This window comes from Petaurus breviceps, unplaced genomic scaffold (genome assembly GCF_028583685.1).
Source record: "Petaurus breviceps papuanus isolate PSGF00001 unplaced genomic scaffold, PetGlider_PUasm1.0 126, whole genome shotgun sequence".
Classification (NCBI taxonomy): domain Eukaryota; kingdom Metazoa; phylum Chordata; class Mammalia; order Diprotodontia; family Petauridae; genus Petaurus; species Petaurus breviceps.
The window spans coordinates 76,958,015-76,983,374 of NW_027185655.1; the positions used below are offsets into that span (position 1 = coordinate 76,958,015).

The 25,360-nt window shown below is 36.8% G+C and overlaps 1 protein-coding gene across 1 annotated transcript in view; it reads right to left on the minus strand.

Moving 5' to 3' along the window:
* Positions 1–1,170: 1,170 nt before the first annotated feature.
* Positions 1,171–25,360, minus strand: part of ANXA10 (annexin A10) — a 77,748-nt gene continuing 53,558 nt past the window's right edge. The window contains exons 7-12 of the mRNA XM_069100493.1: positions 20,916–20,969; positions 20,704–20,797; positions 16,903–16,998; positions 9,920–9,978; positions 3,702–3,824; positions 1,171–1,753 (exon numbers count right to left, since the gene is read on the minus strand). Coding sequence (XP_068956594.1) covers positions 1,685–1,753; positions 3,702–3,824; positions 9,920–9,978; positions 16,903–16,998; positions 20,704–20,797; positions 20,916–20,969 — 495 coding nt within the window. The 3' untranslated portion in view covers positions 1,171–1,684. The remainder of the gene's footprint in view (positions 1,754–3,701; positions 3,825–9,919; positions 9,979–16,902; positions 16,999–20,703; positions 20,798–20,915; positions 20,970–25,360) is intronic.

Genomic DNA, 25,360 nt, shown 5'->3' on the forward strand with positions numbered 1-25,360 from the left:
CCCTTGGTGACCATATTCACTGGCATGTGCTCTCTCCTCCTGACTTATAGTCACAGCCTTGGACCACATCTGGTTAGCTTAACTCAGTCTCATGTCTAGTGTCAGTGGAGGTTCTACAATCTTCCCCTGATTTATTGTACCCCCATACTGTCCATGGGACAAAAATGCATGAAGCTGAGATGTGTTCCCTAGAGAGATGCCTCCGGGGCTTATTTGTTGATTCAGTGGAGGTATCTGTATTTCACTCAGGACAAACAACCACTCAGGAGGTCAGGTCTTTCCTAATATTCTCCCAATATTTCCCAATATTCTTAGGCTGTACAACTGCTTTACTGCAACTTTTAATTATTTCTGTCACTTGAAGATTGCATTGAGGCATTATTTTAAATTATTTATTGGGCAATTTGGGAAAGACTGGTAATTTCCTGTCTTATTCTGCCATCTTCCCAGAATCATCCAAGGCAGATATGTATTTTAAAGACTTTATTGTCACTGAAGAAAAAGAAGCCAAAAGAAAACAAAGCTTCCAGAATATAAATCTATCAAGTTATACAATACAGAAATATTCTGAAAAAAAATTTAGTTTTACAGACTGGTGCAACATCTTGCTTATATCTGCTATCATTTATGCCCATCTTTGTCACATTCTCTGTCGAATATTACACAAAGTCGAATATTACACATATTTTATCCAATTGTAGATTGACCAAACTTCCATCTCCTCATGACCTTCAAAGCACAGCCTTTTCTTTCAGACCTACTATATTTCTGGGGGATTGCTTCCAACTTCAAAAAATATTATGTCACTTCAGGGAGATGATCCTGGTCCAGGGATTTATGTTGGCATATCATGTTTTGGGAAACAATACAATTCACATGCAGTGACATAGAGAGGCAACCATACTAGAATAAGATAAGAGCTGTTTTTAGTTTATTAAAAAAAATCCCCCATAGTCTCATTATACACATATGATTAGAGAGCATAAATACTCAACCAGACATTCTACACATCTTTGAATTGAATGCAGTCTTTTTGACTACTTTTCCCCTTTAAGTTCTCATTGGATATTCTTGTCAACTTGATTTTTTTTATATAAAATGGTTAGCGGGTAGAGATATAAGCCCATACTCTCTGTTATAGGCCCTGAACCCCACTTTGGGATTGCCCTAAACCAGAGTGAACCTGTAGCCTCAAAGCTACCTGTGGTCCTCTAGCTTCTCAAGTGTGGCCCTTTGAATCCAAAGTTCACAGAAGGATTCAAAGGGATGCACTTGAGGACCTATAGGATCACATATGACTTTGAGGCCACAAGTTACCTATCCCTTCCCTAAACAGACTTCTTATCCTTCCTGGTCACTAATTTAGTGTTGTTAAAATAAGTTTAAATAAATGCATTTAAATCTAATTTTTTTTATTACTTCATGATTCATAAATTAGTAAAGTACTATATTTAGAAAAAAAGCCCTTTAAAAGGAAAAAAAAAAGCATTTATCTTAACAAAGACATATTTTTGGTTCAGTAAGAAAGAAAAAAAAAAGAAATAATGCTAATTTAGAGGAGGACCTTATGATTTTTCCAGTTTCATTTCAGGGATAATCAAAGCCTGCATTTGTAAAGAAATGACAATATTTGGAGGCCTCTTTAAAGAATGGGGTTGTAGTCTCCCAAATTCATATGTTTCTTTTAATAGTCTTCAACATCACCAGCACAGATGGCAAGCAAAGCTTTCTCATAATGTCCTGAAGAAAAATTCTGAAATGCAAAGCATAATGTTTACAGGAGAAAAATGTGACAATATTAAAATAATTCCAATATTATATTCATTTATTTTTTATTTTTGCTGTTTTATTGGAAGGCAATTGGGGTTAAGTGACTTGCCCAAAGTCACATGGCTAGTTTTTGTGTTAAGTGTCTGAAGCTGCATTTGAACTCAGGACCTTCTGACTCCAGGGCCGGTGCTCTATTAACTGCACCCTAGCTGCCCCTCTATTCATTTATTTTTGAAAGGGAAAGTCAGGAAAGGTTTCAGTATTCTGGAATTCTCTGTGTAAAATAGTCACAATGGAAATTGTCATAAAGTCATAAAGATAAAGATAAAGTCACAAATGAAATACTTTTGTAAGAACTTGGATGAATTGACAAATCTTGATGTAGATGACAAATTAGAGCAGGAAACCATCTTCTCTCCCTCCCCAATCCCATAGCTCTCTGTGTTGCACTGATTGCAATACTTCAGCCAGAAAAGTAGTTTTGAATGCCACTACAATCCCTCCATCCCTCAGTATTTGTTCATAAGTTATGACTACTCTATATGAAAAAAGTCATTATAAGAATATTGTCTCTCTTTAACTAATGCCATCACAACTGACTATTTCTAGATTCACAGAATACAACTGTAGTGACTGTGTGTACATATTAATGCACACTAATGGGTTGTTGGATTACAGTGAATGACTAAGCACTGGTTTCACTCACCAAGGTTATATGCCAGGATACTTATTTCCTAACAGGAAAGTCGACCTAATAACTGATTTTCAGCTCAATTTAATAAGTATTTATTAAGTTCCCAGCAGGCTAATTTCTGGACTTCCAAGACAAAGCAAAATTATACTTCAAGAAGTTTGTATTCCAGTGAGGGAGGGAAGAACAACATATGTATAGAGAAGTGTGTGGGCATATGTGTAAGTATGTATATATATACATATACACAACATGTATGTGAATATGTATATGCATACATATGTGTGTGTATTTATATGTGTTTGTGTGTGTGTGTACACATGCACATACACACCTACATCACAAATTAATTAATTACAGAAAGTTGGAGGAGGGGATACCAATTGGTGGAATTAGGAAAGGTGCTAGCATTTGAGACCTGAGGCTTGGTTCCTAAACTTGAGGTGAGGAGAAAGAACATTCCAGGTAAGGTGACCACAATGTGTACAAAGAAAAAGAGACTAGAGAGAGAAGGCCCTGTACTGAGAGCATTAAGTAGGCCTATGCTCTAAAAAAAAGGTGCATTGTGGGTACAGTGTGATTTTTTTTTTTATAAAAGATAAGATTTGTAAGAAAATATCACATTTTACAACAAACCAGACAAGATGGAAGATTTTACTTGTAAAGAAGTGGATTCAAAAATAAAAGAGTCTAATAATTCAATTCAACACATATTTATGAAATACTGTGTATAAGGTACTGTGCTAGGGTTAAATATGTGAAAACAAAACAAGCAAAATTCCCTGCTCTTGGGGAGCTTACAGTCTACTGTGGGGCATATACAGTATCTACAAAGATAGGTAAAAATGAGATTATTTTAGGATCAAGGAAGCAGCAAAAACCGAGTGTCATATACATTGAGAACTGGAAGGACTTTGGACTACAGCTAATCAAATGACTTCTTTTTACAGATGAAGAAAATGAGGCCTAGGAAGATTAAGTAACTTGCCTACCTTCAGGGAGGTAGTTAGTGGCAAAACTGAGATTTGAACTTAGGTTCTGGAATTTCAAATCCATCAGTCTTTCCCTATACTATGCCCCTTCCTCAAAGAGGAGGTGGTAACTAAGTTGGGAAATTCAGACAAGTTTTAAATGGCAAAGATTGAGTTCAATTTAAGACATATTTAATTTGAGATATCTTATTAAAGCCTATCAGAATTTAACTAAACCACAAAGTCTAGTAAAAAGCTAAGAGACTTACTTTGATATCATGAAACAGAGATTTTCCATATCTTTCTTTGTATCTTTTTCTTATATTCATCAGGTCTATTTCACTTCTAGCAATTAGAATCCTGATAATGGTTTTGTTATGGAAACCAAATTCCTAAAACGAAAGAAAGGAGAACATGAGAAAGCCCAAGTTTTTTTTTTTTTCTCCAACCATGGATTTGACTGAAAAAAAAAAATCTCATGTTAAATTCTGGACCTTGGAAACCTCCCCTTGTGATGGAGGAGATCGAGGTTTTTGCTTCAGTTTTTGTTTTAAAAGATAAATAATGTCTCAGGAAAGAAAAGAAGCAAAAATAAAGACACTTTGAGAAAGGAGAGAAATAGAGGTAGTTTTGAAGCATAGGTTTCCTGCCAATCTAAATTAGCAAATCTCAGCACAACAATGATCAATATGAAAACTCTTAGTTGATTTTGCAAAGACCAATGAAAGAATTAGACGAGAAGAGATTTTGGTCAAGGCTAGCCTTGGAGGAATTAACCTCAAATGTCCAGAGAAAAAGAGATATGGTGGTATTGTGGATATCTGAGAACTAGCTTTGGAGTCAGAAAGACAACTCCCAGGTAGGTTCATATTCCACCTTTCAAGTGCCATGGGAGCCCCCAGCTCCACCTTCACACCTCGCAGTGCTTAAAAACATTGAATTGCAGAGAAGGTGCCAACCTGCATTTATATAGGAGGATCCTCACCAGAACCCTTCAACACCCATGAAATCCCAGCTACAATCTCTATCTTTAAATGGAATAAAAAGACCAGAATAGCCCAATTTAAACCAGGGTTTCGAATTTTTTACTTAGTGGAGCAATTCTGACATCTAGTGGCCAGAGTGGCTAATCTCAGTTTGGGGGTGGGTTGGAATCTGAAAATTCCAGGGTTTTAACTAATCAATTGTGTGTGTTTTAGGAAGTTTAAAGAAAGCCCATTTTCTAAACTTTTTTTCCCTTTAGAGTCCCACATTATCTGTTGAAATTTACTGACAGATTTTCTTTAATCCCATGGCAATATGTATCATTTCAAAAATGATTTTGATTTTCAAATTAGTGCAAGAAGCATTTATTAAGTACTTGTTACATGCCGGGCCCTGTGCTAGATGCAGGAGATACCGAGGCAAAAATGAAATAAATGAAATTAGGTATTTATTCTACCTTTTGTGCCAAAATACTGGTAGAAGGCACTTTCCTCATCCCAACTAACCTGAAAACTTTCTTCTTTTCTTCTCTAGGTTTCTCACTCTTTCTTTTCTCTCTCTCTTTTCCCTTGATGTTTCTTTCTGTCTCTCCTTTTCCTCTGTCTCTCTCTTTTTTCTCTTTCCTCTTACACCACCTCTCTTTTATCTGTTTGTCTAACTTTCTATCTCCCTGTCTTTCCCTGTATTCTTTGCTTCTCTCATTCTCTGTCTCTGCATTTCTCTGTTTTTCTCTCTCTGTCTCTTCTCTTTCATTATTTACCCCTCATTCTGTCTTTCTCTCTTTTTATGTCTGTCTCTATTGCTCTGTCTCTCTCATAAGGTCTTGGGATTTCAATAGTGTCTAGCATTCTCAGTGAGGAAACTCCTTTCACCAGTGCAGATCAGTGCCTTACTTTTAGTTTACAGTGAGGAACTGGAAAGTTGGAGGGGGAGGGCACTAGGTGACCAGTCCCACAACTAGTTAATATCATACATATGACTTGAACCTATGTCTTCCTGACTCCAACGTCCTCTCTACATATCATTCCATCTTAGCACATATTCATCCAGATTCATAAGCACTCATATATTTAGAAGCACACACTATTCTGTAGGGTGGCCAACCCTGCAGGACTGCAAACAATTTAACTCCCAAAAGAGGCATGGCTGGGGTTGGGGAACACCAGCAAGTGAAGTTTTCTCCAGCTGCTTGTTCTGTGACAGGATCATGAGAATGGGCATATTATTCCCTACCCAAGTATCATCTAGTAGTTTCTAAATCCAAAGTAAATTGATTTTGTCTTGGGAAGGCACTGGGACCTTGGGTTTAAAATTAGGGATAGTGTAACCCTAAGCACTAGCAGCTTTCCAGAGCACTGCTGCTGTGAACAGCTTCAAGGTTCTGATTACAAAGTAGAGTGAACACTCAGTAATAAATTAAAACAAAACATTCACAAAAACCAAAGATCAGCATTCACAATGTTATGACATAACAACTTATCACTAAAATGGCCACATAGTTTTCACCAAAGTGGTCACATAGCTTTAAGCAAAAGATATCATTCAGTAAGAGCTTAACTCAATCAGCCTTAAGGAGGCTTAATGGACATGAAGTACAAAGGTCAAAGTTCTCCACCCATAAGTCACATTGTCTTAATCTCTCAGTCAAAAAGTCTTCTTTCTTCTTAATTGGAGATTAGTTTCCAATCATCCTTATTTCAATCATCCTGAAGAGTCCAAAGTCTTCCCACCCCTAGGCCACAGTAAATCATGATCTTCTCAGTTTGCATTAAATATTCAAGGAGAAGTCTTTTCATCTTGACTTGAGGCAGCTTCCATGGTTCCTCTTCCATGGTCCCAGCTGCTGTCTGAATCTATCCAACTGTCACCTGGATTAAAGGGCAGGCAGCTCTCAGTTCCTTGTCCAGCTCCTTGTGCAGTTCCTGTTCCATATTGAAGCTCATAGTGTCTAGTGCACCTTAAGTCCTTCACAATTTCTATTCCTGGGAAGACAAAGCTTAACAAAGCCACAATAACATACATGAACATCGCCAGCACCATCATCAATTTACTTTCTGCCTGTGAAATCAACATAGACCCAAGGTGTGTGAGAAATCAAGGTCTGAGAAATCAACACAAATCATCAATTAGGTCCCAAGACTTCTGAAAACATCAGTAAGACCCTCCTCCAGGACTTCTGTAAACATACAACAAGAAAATCCTCTTTCAGGGCTTCTGAACCAGCAGTAAGGTCCCAGGGCTTCTGTAACAACAGCAATGTCCTCGATCAGCAGATGAATCTGACAAAGTAACATCAAAACAGGCAAAGTACTGGTGCCACAGCCATGCTTTCTCCCAGTTTCCCTTCTCATTTCTCACTTTTTCTCAATTCTCTTCTTAGTTCTCAGTTCAGTTCTCAGTTCTCAGTTCTGTCACCACAAGTCTGTTCTCAATTCTGCTCTCTCCATCCTGGGCCTCTCCTTATATATGATCGTTAGCTCATCCCCTTCCTGTTACAACAGCAACGGGAGTTCACAGGTTCTGTTTCTTAACAAAAGACTTTATATAATCATGAACTGAAACAAGTTCATGATTAAATAGCTGAATATATAGCATAATATAGAATATATAGCATAAATAACTAAATAGCTGAAACAAGGTATTAACTATTTCTTTGCTTGCCATTGCAGACAAAGAAAACGAACACCTACTATTTACTAGACACTGGGCTAAGTGCTTCACAGATATTATCTCATCTGACACTACAGCCCTGGGAAGTAGGTGCTATTATCATACATTATGGATGAGTAAACTAAGGCAGGCAGAAGTTAAATAACTTGCCCAGGGTCACACAGTTAGCAAGTGTCTGAGGTTGGATTTAAACTCTGATTTTCCTGACACCAGGACTAAAGCTTTATCTACTGGGTCAGTGTCTAAAGGCAGTGTGTTATAGGGAAAAGAACACCAGATTTGGAGTGAGGAGTCTACTTCAAATCCTACACTTAGAATTATTAGTTATCTTACCTTGAGTAAGTTCCCTAATGGTAAGTTTTCTCACATTTTAAAATTAGGGGTTGGAATACTTATATTAACTCTGTGCCTGACAGAGATATTGTGGGAAAATCATATTTTACACATTTAACTCACTTTGTAAACCTTAAGGAACTTCATAAATTTGAGTTATTATTATTGTTTTGACTTATTCAAAGTCATACAGCTAGTATGTGTCAAAGATAGAATTTGAATCTATGTCTTTCTGACCACCTGTCTATCTACAAGTACCTGGGTAGCTTGGTACATAAAGCAATGGACCTGGAATGAAGAGGATCTAAGTTCAAATATTGCCTCAGATACTAATTAGCTGTGTGACTCTGTTACTTAAACTCTTTCTACCTCATCTGTGAAAAAGGAGATACCCAATTTACTCAATTGGTAATTTACCCAATTGGCATTTACCCAACTGGGTCGTCGTGAGGATGAAATGAGATAACATTTATAAGGTGGTTTTTAGAACTTTAAATGATATATATATACACACACACACACATATATATATATGCTAGCTATTATTATTATATTGAAATTTTGTCTTTTATCCTCATTACTTCAGTTATAGCACAAATATGACTCTATTTCAGTTCTTTGCTTGGGTGAAGGGAAGCATCTGTTCTAGTGGGTAAATAGTAATTTTTATGGCCATTTAAGATTTATAAAATGCTTTTCCTATATTATCATGTTAGCATTTATATAAAACCTCAAGGTTTGCAAAGCTCCTCATAAATGTTTTCTCATTTTAACCTCATTTCAGCCTGGGAGGTATTGTCATTTACTCAGATGAGGAAACTGAATCAGACTGAAGTCAAGTGACTTGCCTGGGGCTGTGCAACTAGTAAGTGTTTGATGCTAGATTTGATCTCAGGTCTTGCTGAATCCTCTATCCATTATACCATACTTATCATCAGGTAGGAATATTATTGTTCCCATTTGATAGATGACAAACCTGAAGTTCAGACATGTTAAGCAACTCACTTAATTTTATAGGCAATTGGAATCTGGGTCTTCTAATGCCAAGTCTGGGTGCTATCTATTGCACTACGATGCATTCTGTAGAAAAATAATGTTCATTATGTAAACATAAAAACTTATTCTCAAGATAGATGGGCATGCTGGAAGTTTCATAACTACTTAGAAAGGGTTGATGGCTTGTGAAAAATGACTTTTATTTCAATGCAAGCTTTAATCTTTTGAGAACACTAATAGATTTACTCTCCACGTTTTTCTTGTCCTTGAGCCTGTGACACCTGTCCAACAATAGAAAATAGGATGACATGAAGCATTTCCACTTTTATTTAAAAGCCTTGTTGCCATTAAAAGCCTTGTTTCACTGACCATGATGCTGTTTAAATCATGTGTAACATAACTTGTTTAATTTTGAGGCTTTGCTTTAGAAGACAGAAAGCTGGTTCAATCAAAAGTGTTAGGCCACAGGTCAGAAAGACTTCAAATCCATCCTTACTTAGGTGACCCAGGAAGAGTTGCTCGAACTGCTCTTGCCTCAGTTTCCTCATATGTAAAATGGGGATAATAATAACTAATTCCTACTTATAAGTATAAAATGAGATAATATTTACAAAGCACTTTGAAGACTTTAAAATGCTAACTATTAAATTTATTAAGACAAGATTAAACTAGCATGTGGTTTCATCGAAAGCAGAGAGAAATATTTCAGAAATTGGGTTAGTTTCACATTTATCAAGAGAATTCTCACTGTGTCCAGTATTTGGGGAATATCCAGAAGGATATTATTGCTTTGAAGTAAGAATTTTAGTGAGCACCCAAGAATGTATTGGCTGATGGCTATGTGTTCCTTATCAATTTACAATGTGTTATATTCTTTATGGGACAGCTAGGTGGTGCAGTGGATAGAGGACTGGGCTGGGAATCAGGAAAATCTGAGTTCATATCAGGCTTCAGACTAACTGTGTGACCCTGGGCAAGTAACTTAACACATATTTGCCTGTTCCTCAGGTGTAAAATGCGGACACACTGAAGAAGGAAATGGAAAACCACTCCAGTATCTTTACCAAGAAAATACCATGGACAAGTTCATGGGGTCACATAGAATTAACAATATTTTTATATCATGTCTTATGATATTTTTACCTTTGATATAAAGGTGTGGACTATCAAAATCCAGAAGGTAGTTAGAGGTCTACCAAACACTACAGCTATAGATTAACTTTAAAACATTTGAGTACAATCCAATCCTCAGAAAATATTACTTTTGCAATTTGATATTATTCAGATATGAAACATGAGAGATTTTTGCATTAAATTTGGGATTTTTCTGGGTTAGGAAGTCCTTCAGGGATAGGGCATTATGATCTTTGAAACTAATGATTCCGTAGGTAATCTATAACAGATGAATATAATTCTAATTAAGGAAAATTGCTAACTAGTCCTTTGGAAATGGGGGCATGGTTCATGTAGAAAACTACTTAAATACACAGAGAATAGTACTTACATGGATTGCACTGTACAGCTTATAAGCAAAGTAGGCAGGCTTGTCCCAGACACAGAGAACTGTAAGACACAAAAGAGGAAATGCTTTGAGATTTGTGAAAGATACTTGTATCCATTTTCTACCACATTTCTAATGAGTGGACACTCAATTTATGGATAATGACCTGGAATAGTTGAACCTGGTTATCATTAGAGAGTACCAATTAGTGATGTTCTTTGATGACATATTTATATTGCAAATTTTAAGCAAGCCTAGAAGAGGTCGTCAAACTAAGACCCATTGAGAACACACACAAGGGTGGGAGAGTCAGTGACAATGTCCTCATTTAGTTTCTCTTCCAAAATTGCACTCGAAGTTCCATATATAGGATGCTTAAAGTTGGAAGGGAACTGAGATATCCCCCCTTCTCTTCTCATTCCTAGTATAACCCTCATTTTAACTCTGAAGACTTTCTTTCAGTTCTATAAAGACAAGAACTGTGGAAATCAAAATGAAACTGAGTAAACACAAGAGGCCACCACTGTCACAGAAATGAACTTAGAAATACACATGGCGGTATTCTCTGTGCATATTGAGACTGTTGTCTCACCTTCCAGCCAGCCCTAGACTTGTCCCACCTCAGTAATTCCATCTGACATAGTGAATAGAAAGTTAGTCTTGGAATCAGGGAGACTACATTTAAAGTCTACTTTTGACATATACTTGTGGGTTATCCTTGCCAATTTATTTAAGCTCTTTGTGGCCCAGGCAACTCTCTAAAACTGTGAGTGGAAGAGAGTACAAATTCACATTGTTAGAGGGAATTATCTCATCCTGGAGATCTCTTGAATCAATAAAATCACAAACCTAGTCCAAAACAATTTATACTTATAGTGTATATCTCCCAAGTTTTGTGTAAGAACGAAATGAGATAATATATGTAAAATGCTATGTAAATGTCAGCAATTGTTATTATTCTCAGGATATTTTAATCTTTTGGGCTATCAGTGAAGTGGCCATTCATGGAATTTCTCTGTAGAACTGTCCTCAACTCAGAGCTAGAATTCCCCAAACCAAAACTGTATTGAGGTCTGATAGTGTACAAACCTAGAACACAAGTAACAGGAAAAAACAAACAAACAAACAAAAACAGTTCATTGGATTTAGTTTCAGAAGACTTGGGCTTGAATTCTGACTCTGCCATGTTAATAGCTAAGTTAGTCCATCAGTTGACACACTTACTCTGTGTTAGGCATGGACTAAACACTGGGGATACAAGGAAAGGCAAAAACAAGATTTGTCCTCAAGGTGCTTATATTATAATAGGGGGAGGAAAAGGGGAAAGGAACAAGAACTCATTAAACAATCAACCAGATGTTGTATTAAGCACTTTACAAATCAAATTGGCCTTAGAAACTTGACACTTACTACCTGTGTGACCCTGGATAAGTCACTTAACTACAATTGCCTTGTGAAAGAAAGAAGGAAAGAAAGGAAGAAAGAGAGAGAGAAAAAGAAAGAGAGACAAAGAGAGAGAAAAAGAAAGAAAAAGGGAGAATGAAAGAAAGAAAGGGAAGGAAGAAGGAAATGAAGGAAGAAAGAAAAAGAAACAAAGAAAGAAAAATGAAAGAAGCAACATGTAAGTTGCTAGGTATATGAAAGATATAGACGGAGTAAATTGAAGGTAATTTGAAAGGGGAAGGTATTAGGAGCTAGGAGAAATTAGAAAGACCTTCTGCAGACAGTAGCATTTGAACTGATTATTGAATGAATCCAGGAATTCTGAGAGGGGAAGGTGAGGAGGAATACCATTCTGCACGTGGGGAGAGCCAGTGCAGAAGCAGAGATGGGAGATATAATGTCATGTAAGAGGAATGGCAAGTAGAACAATGACCTTGAAATTGACCAAAGTTACTGAACCTCTGAGATTTCTGTTTCTTCATCAATAAAATGAGGGCCCTGGATTAGATTATCTCTAAGTAGTCTTCAATCTCTAGAGCTCTGATTCTATGAATAGCCACAAACTAGTTATGTAACAGATACTATAGCCTAGACCTCAAGTTATAGGATAAACTATTCCTATAGCTAAACCTCTCAGGCTATAGAAACGACTTTAGGAACAATCCAGAGCACCAAAGTGCCACATCTTGTCGTTGCTACTGAATACTTGTATATTGGAAAAAGGAAAAAAGAAAAAGTATTGCATTTCTGCTATTTTTCCCCTAAGGATCAGATTCAATAATGCTGTGGGACAATAACATCTTTCCATTTCATCTTACTTACCTTTTGGACTATAACTTGGGGTGGGGATGAGGTGTAGGTGAGTGGGAGAGAGGAAATTAAATTGACAGACAAGGCTACATAAGATTAGAACAGTGTCAGTATTCTTTAAGATACACAGGTTTCTGGGCATTTCATTGAGGTGTGTGTGTGTGTGTGTGTGTGTGTGTGTGTGTGTGTGTGTGTGTGTGTGTGTGCTTATGGAAGTGCGCTGATGTATCTGGTAAGTTAGGCTTTGTGCCACATAATATTTCAAGTATGGTGGCATAATAAACATTTCCATTCTCTTTTTTTTCTCTTACAAGCTAAAATAACTTTCATATTTAAGATCATCTGTTCTGATTTTTTCCTCTATGGCTAGAGTAATAACTTGTATTTTAATAAAGCTTCTAACTATTTTCCCTTCCTCACCACAGAGTTGTGAGTTCATTATTGGAGGGAATTTTCCACACTGGAAGTTTGTTACTCTACAAACTTCCAGTGTGGAAAATTCCCTCCAATAATACCGATTGTTCATCCATCTGTAACTTATAGTTTTAAAGATCTGACTGGGGCTCTGAGAATATGTGTGACTTGCCTTAGTAATACCACTTGTGTGTGTGAGATATAAGACTTGAACTCAATTTTCTCTGAATGCAAGGCTTGTTCTCTTTTCATTCTGCCATATTGTTTCTTGTACAGAGTTTTATGTTTTACAAAGTGCTTTTTTCTGGACAATTGTTTAAGGTAGTCATTGAAAGTATGATTATCCTCATTTTATAGATGAAGAAATGAGGCTCAGAGACTTCTTTAAGATCATATAACTAGTAATTGATAGAGTTGAGGCTGGAACTTAGGTCTCTCTTATCACTAAATTAGTAAGTAAAGTAAGATTGTTCTACTCTACCTCATACTCAGAGGTATCTTGGTAAATATTTAACAACTGTCTCTTCAGAAAAAAAAGGACATAGGACACACTTCTAAGTTTAATTTGTATTATTAATATTTTTTCTATTACTCTCTTAAATCTAGACAATAAGCAGAACAGTAATTCAACCCTCAACTTATTATATTTGTCTATTATTGAGATGTAAATACTCAATCTGAAAACTTGACAATCAGCTCTTGGTAGCCATTCCAAGCTGACTTCAGCACACCTCCATGTCATGCCAGTTACATGATGAACAATTTTACCTTCATGGGACCTTCTTCCATTCTAAAAATCTAGTTGAACTTCTGTCATTCAAGAGTTCTTTGAAATTGAGGCTAGAAATATTTTCTTGTCTTCCAGGAAACATTGCATAGAAGAAAAAGTACTGCATTTGGAGTGAGTGACCCTGGGTTTTCACTCCATCATTCATGCTGTCTATCCAGTTATGTGATGTTGGGCAATGAACTAATGTTTTTAACTGTAAAATGAGCGAGTTGGGCTCTTTGACCCATTAACAATCCATGACTATGCCCTTCTACTCATAGCAAGGTATATTTTACTAATTATGTATATTTTATCAATATTGTATATTTATTTATACATTGTATTGATTCATTCATCAGAAAATTATGTATTATGTCTTCAATATACCTACTAGTTGCATTTTGAGAATCTTTCACAGTCATACTTCATTATTATGTAGGTATCTTGACTTTCCCACTGTAAACATGAGGCATATCCCAAAATAATACAAGGATGAATTAGGCCATTTTGTATTTTAAGTGGCAGTTGTGCCAGTCCCATAACTGTATTCTTTTTGTTCTAATTGTATGGTGTAGCTATGCTCCCTAAGATAGGGTAATGAATATTTCTCTTTCTCCAAGCAGGCTATTTGGCATATAACAAGGGACAGTTTGATGACTTTTTTCTTTTAATTCCAGCAGAAATTCCTAAGGATAAAGACAAAATTTTTAAGAGAGGAGCTGAAAGGAACTTTTAGCTTAGTAGGAAGAGGTCTTATTAGAAGCATCTTTCTGCCCTTGAATTAATTAAATGAATATGAAAATAAGCTGAATAGGGTAGTGGGTAAATTATGAGAGATATTTCAGCTGTTAATATTCATCTTCATAAAAGATGAACTAAGTGCATTAACTTATTGAGGTCATGAAGCTAATTTTGTACATCTTTATTACACAGAGTCACAAAATTTCAGAGTTGTTTACGACCTCACTTTGTCAAAGGAAATTGTGTTCCATAATGGTGAATAATTTCTCTAGTATCATCCAAGTAGTGATCAGCAGAGCCAGAATTTGAACTCAGTTCCCATGGCTCCAAATTCAGCTCTCCATGTTCAGTCTTCTCAAACTTGTACATGGACAGGTATCTCCTCTACAATGTCTTGTAAGAATATTCATACTTGAAACCCTCTACTGAAGGGGAACTTCTTGTAGGAGTTTACTCTAATTTAGGACAGCCCTAATTATTAGCAAATTTCTGTTTATATGGAGTAGAAATCTGCCCCTTGTAATGCTCTCTGTTCCCTAATAGACTAAATGTAATCACATGGAGCCTGTAGTGGGAGGGAGCTTGCTGAAGGGTGGAACAGAGCCCACAGGAAGCTAGGAGTCAGAAGAACTAGACAGCGGGAGAGAGAGGACACACCTAGGCAGACAACTAGGCTTGTGAGTGTTTGTACCTTGCTGTGACAGGCTTGTGAGGGTTGATTTGTGGGAAGGCCAAAGGATGGTGTGGCTCTCTGCTGCATTATGGTGTATTAACTTCTATGTTGCTATGATGGATTCAGTGTTGGAATTTGGTGGAGCAGGGATTTGGTGCTAACTTTGGTGAGGTGAGAGTGGGAACTGAGAGCTGGATGAATCAGGACTCAGGCAGAAGCCAGGAAAGGCTGCCTTCTGTGGGAAGAGGAGGAACCCAGGAGTTCAGAATCCAGCCCCAGGGCAAGATAAGTACTGGGCTGCAAGGCAGGAGTGCTGAATGTTTTCTTGCTCTGTGCCCCTGGGACAGTTTGGGACCCAGGGGGAAGGTGAAGTTGTCTATGGTGGGTGGGGGCAAATGCTACAGCATTGACTCCCAAGGACCCCACTCTGTTGACTTTTTTGCCCAGTTGCTCCTCAGGACTTGGAAGTGGGGACAGGAGCAGTGTTAAGACTAGGACTTGGTTCATTAGAGCCTGCACCTCAGAGTACCAGAAGGAAGCCTGCGTGAAGGGTAGTGTGGGGAGAACACACCCTCAAGAAGGACTTTATTTGGAAATTATTTTTTGGATTGAGGGAATCATAATTTTATGCACCTAGTGTTTGTTTAAGGCTGTGTGGCCACTCTTATTATGTTATGTATCTTACAAATATGATCTGTTTATTTTGTAGGAATTATATTGTATTTAAGAGATGTTAATGCAAATTCAGATATAAGTTGCCTATGTAATGGCATGAAAGATCTTGGGGCTGAATGTAATGGTAAGGGAACTTGAAGAACTTCCCCATCCCTTAATGGGCCTCACTTAGAGCCCAACAAGAGAAACTTTCTTAGGAGGGGCTTATTTTTCACAAAGGTGCAGAAGGTTGGGATGTCCTCTGATGCTGAGATGAGGTTTTGTTTTGGGGCTAACTTATGAGAAGAGTTTTGTGATTTGGCCAGATGAGACTCTGGGTAGCTGTTGCGCCCTTCCAGCTTTGAAAACCCAGATGTTGGTGCTTCTCTCTCTGGTAACTAACTATGTATGCATATAATGGTCAGAAACTAGAAGCCCTGAATGTTGGTCTGTTGAATTGTGTTATATTTTCTGTCCGTATTTTTTGTCTGCTTGTAATTTCTGTTTATATTATCTGAAGTTCAGGGTGCTGATTTTTTCCCTGAACTAACTGAATGATAAATATATTTGATTAAGTAAGATTGTTAACCCTTTTTGAGTTGCTTTCCTTTAGAAAAGCAAATCAAAGCAGCCATCCTGGGTATGTTAGGGTGCTTGCTGTTACACCTCTTTGTATCTTTCTCCCATTGTTCCAAATTTTGACCTCTGGAGTGTAATGATAATGGGAATTTGAAGATCTTTCCTGCCCCTTCACAAGCCTAAGGGAATTTGAAAACCTTCCTTCTTAGAAGATCTTCCCTGTTCCCTAATAGGCTGAATGTAATCACATGGAGCCTGTGGTGGGAAGAGCTTGCTGAAGGGTGGAGCAGAACCCACAGAAAGCTGGGAGTCAGAGTAGATAGAGACAGAGAGAGGAGCAGATACACTCAGGCAGACAGCTAGGCTTGTGAGTGTTGGTTTGTGGGAAGGTTAAAGGATGGTGTTGCACTCTGTGCTGTTATGGTGTGTTGACTTCTTTGCTACTATGATGGATTTGGCTTTCTGGTTTTTGGATTCAGGTTTCTGGTGTCTAAATAAATGTTTTGTTTCTATCTTATCTATAGAGATTCTGCTGTATTTTGTGATTGAGCACTATGTTGGCATATTCATAGTTGCTGTTGGTGTTGTGAATATTGCATTGGTGACTACATGGGGCCAGGCAGAAAAAATATAAACCTTTTCCCCCATTACAAGTATGTAGGTACAAGCATGTAGGTTAAACAAAATAGACCAAAAAAACACTCTTCCAATTCTGAAAGTCTATGATAATTACATCTCTTCAAATGATTAATGTGTTTGTGCTGCTTAAAATCAAGCTTCCTTTAGAAAACCTGAGATATTCCCTTTTACAATATACATGTGTACAATTTATTTTAATCAGAAAAACTTTACATTATGGAGGTTTTTAAAGTTCTATTCTATACCTAAAGATTTTCCACTTACCTATTGCCACGAGTAACTCTCGAAAGTACCCATCATAGCATTCATTAATGGCATCTACCATGTCTTGTCCAGAAATATTTTGAAATTCCTGAAAAACTTCAAAAAATTTGTAAAACTTACATGTAACTTTGAAAAAAATTAAGCACATCAAAATTAATATTGGTGGAATGGGTTTTGGTGATATATATTTCCCCTAAAAGAATCTCTAAAATTTATTTAATATTTGCATTGATCCATAGTCTCATTATAGATTCATGTTCCCTTCATTGTAGTTATCAATCCTCTGTGCCCTGTTATTATATATAATTCATTTTTGGTTTTTTTTTTTGCTTTTTGGAGGGCAATTTGGGTTAAGTGACTTGTCTAAGGTCACACGGCTAGTAAGTGTTAAGTGTCTGAGATCAGATTTGAACTCAGGTCCTCCTGACTCCAGGGTTAGTACTCTATTCAGTGTGCCACCTAGCTGCCCCTATTCTATATAATTCTTGCCTGCATTCTCTCATAGATCCTTAACAGTGGATTTATCTTTTGTGCTACAGTTTTCTTCTAGGTATTTTTTACTTTTTCTGTGTAACACCAGAGAAAGTCCTGAAGCTATTGATCTGTTCCTTCATCCTTGTCACATACTTGTAATCATGCTACTGTCTATTTGTGCCCACTGTATATCCAGTCCTATTGAAGAACACCACTAGCATTCCCTCCTAAAGCAGCCCTTTCCATTTTTGGACAGCCTCAACGATAAGGAAGATGAGTTAACTACAAACCTAATTCTTTAGGGATTGTGGTATATGGCTTAACTGGGAGAACATTTGAGTCAATTAAAAAAAAAAGATGATTTTTTTTTGTGTCAGGTAGTCTCTTTGAATCATTAAAAGCACAACATAATTTCAAATATAATATTTTCTGCTATTTATTTCTCCTATTTATCTCTGGGCCCATCTCACTATTCATTAGCAGCACCTTTTGAGACACTGATATAATAACTTGGTGTCCTGCCGATCAAAGTCATAGTCTTGATAATAGATGTTTTTAATACTTTGATTTTTTTCTCTTTGCATTGTTAGAACTATTGCTTTTAAGTGACTATCATTAAATAGGCTCTGTAGAATATTACAGACCTTGATTATTCTAGACCTTGCCGCTAACAGCACAAAATAATCTATATGGTAGAATCCGTAAGGCCTTTACCACCTATATAGAACTCCTTTCCTGTTTGGACCTTGTTTGGACATTCTGCTCAAGAATGGAGAATATATTTGAAAAGCATATTGTGTATTTCCCTATTATATATCTCACTTGGCAATAATAGCCAGAGGAATACTTTTATCAGCATCCTTTTATCAAAAAGACTTAGTTCACCTTAACATATCCATGAGATATACCTTGTTGGAAGCCTTCAAAGGTTTTATTTTGCTTTCCTGAATTGTTTTCTTATTATTAGGAAATATCTGATGTAGCAGGATCTTGTATTCTCTAGTTTCTAGTAAACTGCATGACTTTAAATATATGGTTTACTATAAAAATAATTTGCCAAAATATGTGTATTCCATATTTTCATTAAGCATACCCTTAATATATGTATTGGTGATTCTGATAAAGATATTTTTTAATGAGAAAGTAAGCTTGTAAGTGAGTAGTTATTGATCTGATGATTTTGGATGTAATATGATTCCATGATTTTCCCACGTTCTTTTGATATCTTCCCCTTCTTAAGATAGTTTGTAAAATGATTCCTTGGTGTTTTTAGTATTGTGTCACTAAACATAAATTCCTTCTGTCTATATCTGTTTTGGTTCATCTAGTCTTCTCAATGGCATCCTCTTAAATACCATTTCTACTTTGTCATGTATCATATGATAGGGGTAGAATGACTCATATGTCATAGTCACAAAGTGATAGTTTTGCCATTATTGATGATAAGCTAGAAATGTGAGCACTTTTTCTCTTTTCTAAAATTTGGCCTATTGTTTTCATCTATGAATATTGTTAGGACTCATTTCAACTATTCTGCAGAATTTTCACTGCCCCTCTTTTTTACTGTTCTATGATGCAAAACTTCTAATATGCCATATTAATGTTTTGCAAGTATTTGTATTTTAAACTTCCTTCATTTCTCTATTCATTAAGGAGATCAAGTGTTCATCATTAAAACAGTTTCTGGGATCTTTTGCCCTACTTATGACAGTGAATGGCTTTTACTGGCCAAACTTTTGTAGAAAGTGGTGATAATCACCACCATCAATATCTTCACCTTTTCTCATTTCCCATTCTAAGGAACTGGGAAACTTGTTTGAGTATGGGGTCTTAATTTTTTCTTAATTGTATACCATCTCTCCTTGCTGTTACCCTTTCATTTAATTCCACATTGATTTTGACCTTACCTAGTAAATAATCTAATTGTATATGTATAGTTAATTATACCATGGCTCCCAAATAAGTAATCAATCATTTTCTATTTGTCAAGGTAGAGTAAATTTCAGTTTTGGAGAAGTTTTTTTTTTAATACTCAATATATTTAGAACCTTCTAATTCTCTTTGGGAAGACAGTAATGTAGTGGTTTGGAGGTGATCCTGACTTCTCAAAGAACACCACTAGCATCCCCTCCTAAAGCAGCCCTTTCCATTTTTGGACAGCCCCAACGATAAGGAAGATGAGTCTGTGGCAAGGGGTGGAAAAACAAAACAAAACTCTGGCATGTACTAACATCCTGGGAAGATATTGGGCATGAGCCAGGTGATGGTCTGAATGCATGATCTTTGAGGACTATCCTAACTTTGTATAAGAGGTTCTTCTTTTTTTTTCTTTGCTTTTTGGAGGGCAATTGGGGTTAAGTGACTTGCCCAAAGTCACACAGCTAATAAGTGTTAAGTGTCTGAGGCTGGATTTGAATTCAGGTCCTCCTGACTCCAGGGTTGGTGCTCTATTCACTGCACCACCTAGCCTCCCCTAAAGATGAGGTTCCTCAACATAAGGGTGACCATTAGGTCATGAAAATTTTCAGACAATAAAATTTATTAAAATCAGCCGCTAAACCTTGGGAAAATTTTGGTCTGTACTGGTAGAAAGAGTGCACAGATTGATCAAGTCACAAGTCTTTTAAAGTAAAGGAATAGAGAATGAACCTGATTCCTATTGGTAGTTTCCTATTGGTATAGGAAAGTCCCACATGAGGAAACTCCCTCTACCAATACAAGTCAGGAACTTCTTGGCAAATAAAAGTCTTAGCTGCTAAAAACAGTGAGAAGTTAAATGACTCGCCTAGGGTCACAAATTCAGTATATGTCAGCAGTGAGCCATGAACACAGATGTCCTCTTTTTAAGGCTACCTCTCTATTCACCATTCCAAGCTACCTTTCATTTGAAGTATATCCTTTTTAAAAAGGCAAGAGGCATTAATGGTTTGTCTAAAAATTTCCACCAGTAATAAACTTATAAACAATAAAAACTTTTTTAGTGCTTTTATCAATCAATCAAAGAAATCTAACCAAAAAATATTTATTAAGTGTCTACTATGTGTCAGGAACTGTGCTAGGCATTGGATGCATTTATAGGAGTTGAACTATAGAGTTTAACTTCAGTTATCTGAAATATTCACTGATATGAAACAACTTTCCTGCTGGAGCTGGAAAAGTAAGGCTTTCTACACATAAGTAAATTAAAATGATTTGTTGCCTCAGGGTTAAGTGGTAACTATTTTTTCTCTGCTTTCAGTTCATATTTTCCTGTCTTTTCGGTTATCTACTTGTCTTTTATTACACATTTAGGTAAGGAGAAAGAAATAAAAAAAGATTAATAATTACCCATCCGCAATTGCTGGTAACTCTTGTTACAGAGAATCATTTGTAGCATAGTTTTATGTTCTCCTGTCTTTTGTTGACAAGCTTCCCATAGAACCTAGAACATTATGAGATCAGGAAGGGTCATCAGAACAATCCCAAACCACAAGGAGAGATATTCCCAAGGAAAAAGCTGGTTTGGAATTTTGACTTTTCAACTGCTTGACCAGACATACCATTGCATCTTGGGCAACCATAGCAGGACTGGTGTAACCTTCCTCCCTGGTTCCCTGTAAAGAGAAACACAATGTTTGTTTCTTTTGTTATAATCTTAACTATCCTTACCACAAATGAAATTACTGGAGTGGCAATTTCCAAAAATATTCCCTCAGGACTGTGAAAGACTAATGTCTTTAAAGTACAGATCTGGTCATGTTGCTCACTTATTCAAGAAACTTCAGAGGCTCACTACTGCCTCTATGATAAAATACCAATTCCTCAGTTTGGTCTTTAAAGACCTTCACAAACTGAGTTCAAGCTACCTTTTTAGGCTGATAAGATATTGCTTCCCTCCCCCCCGCTTCCCCCTCCCCCCGCCGTGCTCTCTATGTTGTAGTCAAACTAGATTTCTATAAGTTGCCCATAGATAGCAATCCATTTTCCACATTTGCACATTCCATGCCTGGAATCCTCTTATTCCTCATTCCCATTTCTTGGAATTTTTAGGTCGTGCTAATGCTCAGTTCAAATGCTGACTTTCCTGATTTTCCCATTTGCTAGTGCTCTCCTTTCTACCCCCTCTGATTGTCTAATGTTTATTTTGAATATATTTTATGTTGATTTATCTATATTTCTATCATTCCTTTACTTCTCTGGTCCCAGATTTTGTAAGGACAGGTACTATTTTGTTTTCATTTTTAGAACCAGAACGTAGCATAGTGTCTGACATATGCTAGAGAAATGCTTCTTGCTGACATGAATCACTTCTGGTCATGGAAGTCAAGGTAAAAAATATGCATATACAATGCTTTGTGAGTATCAGATGCTACCATAAGGTTCAGGAGAATGAGGACTGAGAAAAAGTAGTTGGATTTAGTATTAAGAGGTGGTTAGTGACCTTTTACAGAAGTTATAATAAAAGGGTAGAGTTTGAAGCCAGAATGAAATGGCTTGAGAAGTTAGTGGGTTAAGACAAAGTGGAGACAATGAGTTATTTCTGGAGTTAAGAATTTAATAGTGAAGGTCTTGGGGTGAGGTAGAAGATAACAGCTTAAGTACTGTCAGAACCAAGGGAAGAATTTTCAAAGAAAAAGGAGAGCTGAACATATTTGTTGTTGTTCATCCTTCCTTCTCAAAGAGTACCAGTGATATTACAATTTGACTTGCCCCTGAATTGGATTTAAGTGAGGCAGAGCTATCCAAAGTCATTAGCCTTACTCTGTCCTCCAGAGTCATCAAAGATTAGTGGTAAGACAAAAGTCAAGATGACCGGTGATGACCCAGGATACAGTGGGTGACCTTAGCTTTTCTAAACTAAGGTCTTTCTCAGGTCTTAGTTAGGGCTAAGTAAGAATTGAGACAAAATATGGCCTAATTTACCATCGCAAAAATATCAGTCTGAAAAGGGAAGACCCTCACAGTTTCTGGCCAGAACACAAAACAATTGCTATTTATACTTAATAAAATTTAAACAATGAGGGGTGACTAGGTGGTGCAGTGAGTAAAGCCCTGGCCCTGGAGTCAGGAGGACCTGAGTTCAGTTCTGGCCTAAGACACTTAACACCCACACAAAAAAAGCTAGACATGTGACCTTGGGCAAGTTACTTAACCCCAATTGCCCTCCAAAAAGCAAAAAGAAAAAAAAATTAAACACTTAGGAACAAAAGCTCAGATTGTGGGCCATTATTGGCTATTCTATAAAAGCCAGAGTGATTTCAATTTAAAGGCCTAGTCAGGTAACTCCATTCAAAACACAATGGGCTTTCTAAAAGCCTGCTTTTCCCCCAGGGTTATATATAAAGAAATAATACATGAAAACTGTACAGGATAAAAAATAATGAACCTAACTAAATAAAAAATAAAAAAAAATAATAATTAAAAAAAATCTAGCCCCCAAATTTCTATGCACAGAGCATACACTTGTACAGATATGGCTTGCCAAGTGGAAAAAGGGATCACAACTTATGAGGGAAGCAGCAGCAACAGCAGAAGTACTACCTAACTTCTGCTTGATCTGACAAGTTGAGTTCCCAGAGGGTAGCTACTACTGTCAGGGTTTTAGAGATAACTTTCAGAGACTCTTCTTCTATAATAGGTTTGGAGTACTCAATGTAGTAGTGCCCATTGAGAGTCACCCAATAGTCTAGTATTTACATATTCTAGGAAAAGATATAGGAGAGAGAGGTTGAGGGTAGAGAGGAGAATGGTTGAAGAAAAAAAATAACTCCATGAAGAGATGAGCAGGGATGTAATCAAGGACACAAGTGGAACAATTTGTCCTGAGATTTATTGTGTGTGCATAGCACTGTGCTAGCCACTAGGAGAGACATAAAACATAGGCAAGAAACACTGCCTGTACCTTAAAAGTTGAAAATGGAAAATGCATTTACATTTTCACTGGTATACATGAATCAGGTTTGCTACCCATGTAAACCAGTCATACTTACTGGGCCTCAGTTTCTTTATCTGAAAAATGAGGGGGTTGAACTAGATTACCTCTGAGGTTCCTTCCAGATCTACAGTCCTATAAATTTAGTGCTTTAGGAAATTAAGACTCTAAGTTATAGTTAAATTGCTGATCTGACCCATACTAAATAAATCTTAAATTTAAACACTTACTTCCCTTCCAAAAATAAAAAAGGAAATAATAGCCACAGTACAGAGTGAATATAAAGATTATGTGCACATAGTAAGCCTTAAAGTGTTAAATAAATGATAACTATTATCACCCAATAGGATGTCATCTAACTGATCTATTGACTATTCCTTATCATGTTGGTTTGTCAAAGCCCTATTATATACAGGGTTCCCTAGGATTCTTTGTAGATGAAATACATTTCAAGTCAAGTACTAGTTTTTGGAGAGACATGTTCTTCTCTTCTTCTTAACATTACACCTATTTAACTGCTAGCAATACTATGGGCATCCAGCACATCAATGGAATCCAGAGGCTGACTTATGAGAAAATATGAAAAATGAGCTATGTGCCATGGGACTGGGTCCACAAAGGCAAAGGACAGAGTAAAGATCAAGCCTAAACTAGCAGTAGGTGATATAAATGTCCTAACAATAGTGTATAGAAACAGAGAGGTTGGGATGGGGGCAGGAGAAACAGAAAAGGGAAACACTGATGTGGTTATGTCCAGGAGAGATCAAGCTTCCAAATGGTGATTATTAAAGGATGATGGAAATAGTGTCCCTAGAGGTATCAGGACAAAGATTGTAAAAGTGTTTTTGCAAAGAAGAGCTGTAAGCTCCAGCTGATAGGATAGGTAGTCTATTAGATCCTTTCTGCCTTTTCTCTAATAGAATTTTTTATCTTTGATGTGATTTTCACTTATTGATTAATTAGTTAAGTGACTAATTTTTCATTAGTTCACAGACAATTAATTCCCCTGTAGATATGTGTTGATCAAAGAAGTAAGGGAGTTTTGTAAGACAGCTTGCTGGTGCTCATTTTCAAGAGATGTTAGTCTGTGTTGTTGTGCTATACTGGAAGGTCATTGCCTTGTCTCAGAACATTACCCCATGTTATATTTTTGAACTGCTATCCTAGAATGTGTGATGTTTCCATTCCATGAATCTTTCAGGGCTTCAGCTCTGTGATCCATATTTGCACCATAACCAAGGAAAAGAAAATGACAGAATCAGCAGATTGAAATGACAAGATCCAGAGAAGTGTCTTCTCTTTGTCCATGCATGTAAATGATAAAAGGCAGGTGCAGGAGGAAAAGGGAAATGATAATAGTGATAAAATTGCTTTGTTAATTGTTAGATCTGGAAAGGACCTTAGAATATAGTTTCTTTATCTGTAAAATGGATATAATGATAGCACCTACTTCTTAGAGTTATTGTAAGGATCAAATGAGATAATAACTACAAAGTGCTTGCACAGTGCCTGGCACATAGAAGGGCTTTATAAATGTTAACTATTATTACTATGATGATCATGATGATGATGACTATAAAAACAACCACAAAGTGACTACTTTTATGACGACGACTACTACTACTACTACTACTACTGCTGCTACTACTACTACACAATGCAAGAGGTATAGAGGAGGAGAGGTCTTAGAAAATATACCACAGAGCATTAGATCTAGGAGGTATTTGAACTCAGGTCCTCCTGACTCCAGGACTGGTGCTCTATTCACTGCACCACCTAGCTGCACTGTTGATGACATTATTAAGGCATATGCATTAAATATGGTATATAATGTTTTGGAAAATCATTACTTGGCAAGAAAGAAGCACCAATGAAAGTGAAATTGCTACCTCCACTGAATGTAGGGAAACAACTCTTGAAGTAAGGTAAAACTTGTCCTTGTGAATTATAATTTTTTAAAAATCTCTCTTCTTTCTAATTCTTTTTTTCTTTTTTCTTCTACTTCCTTTCTCTCCCCCTTGGCTTTCTTCCTTCCTTCCTTCCTTCCTTCCTTCCTTCCTTCCTTCCTTCCTT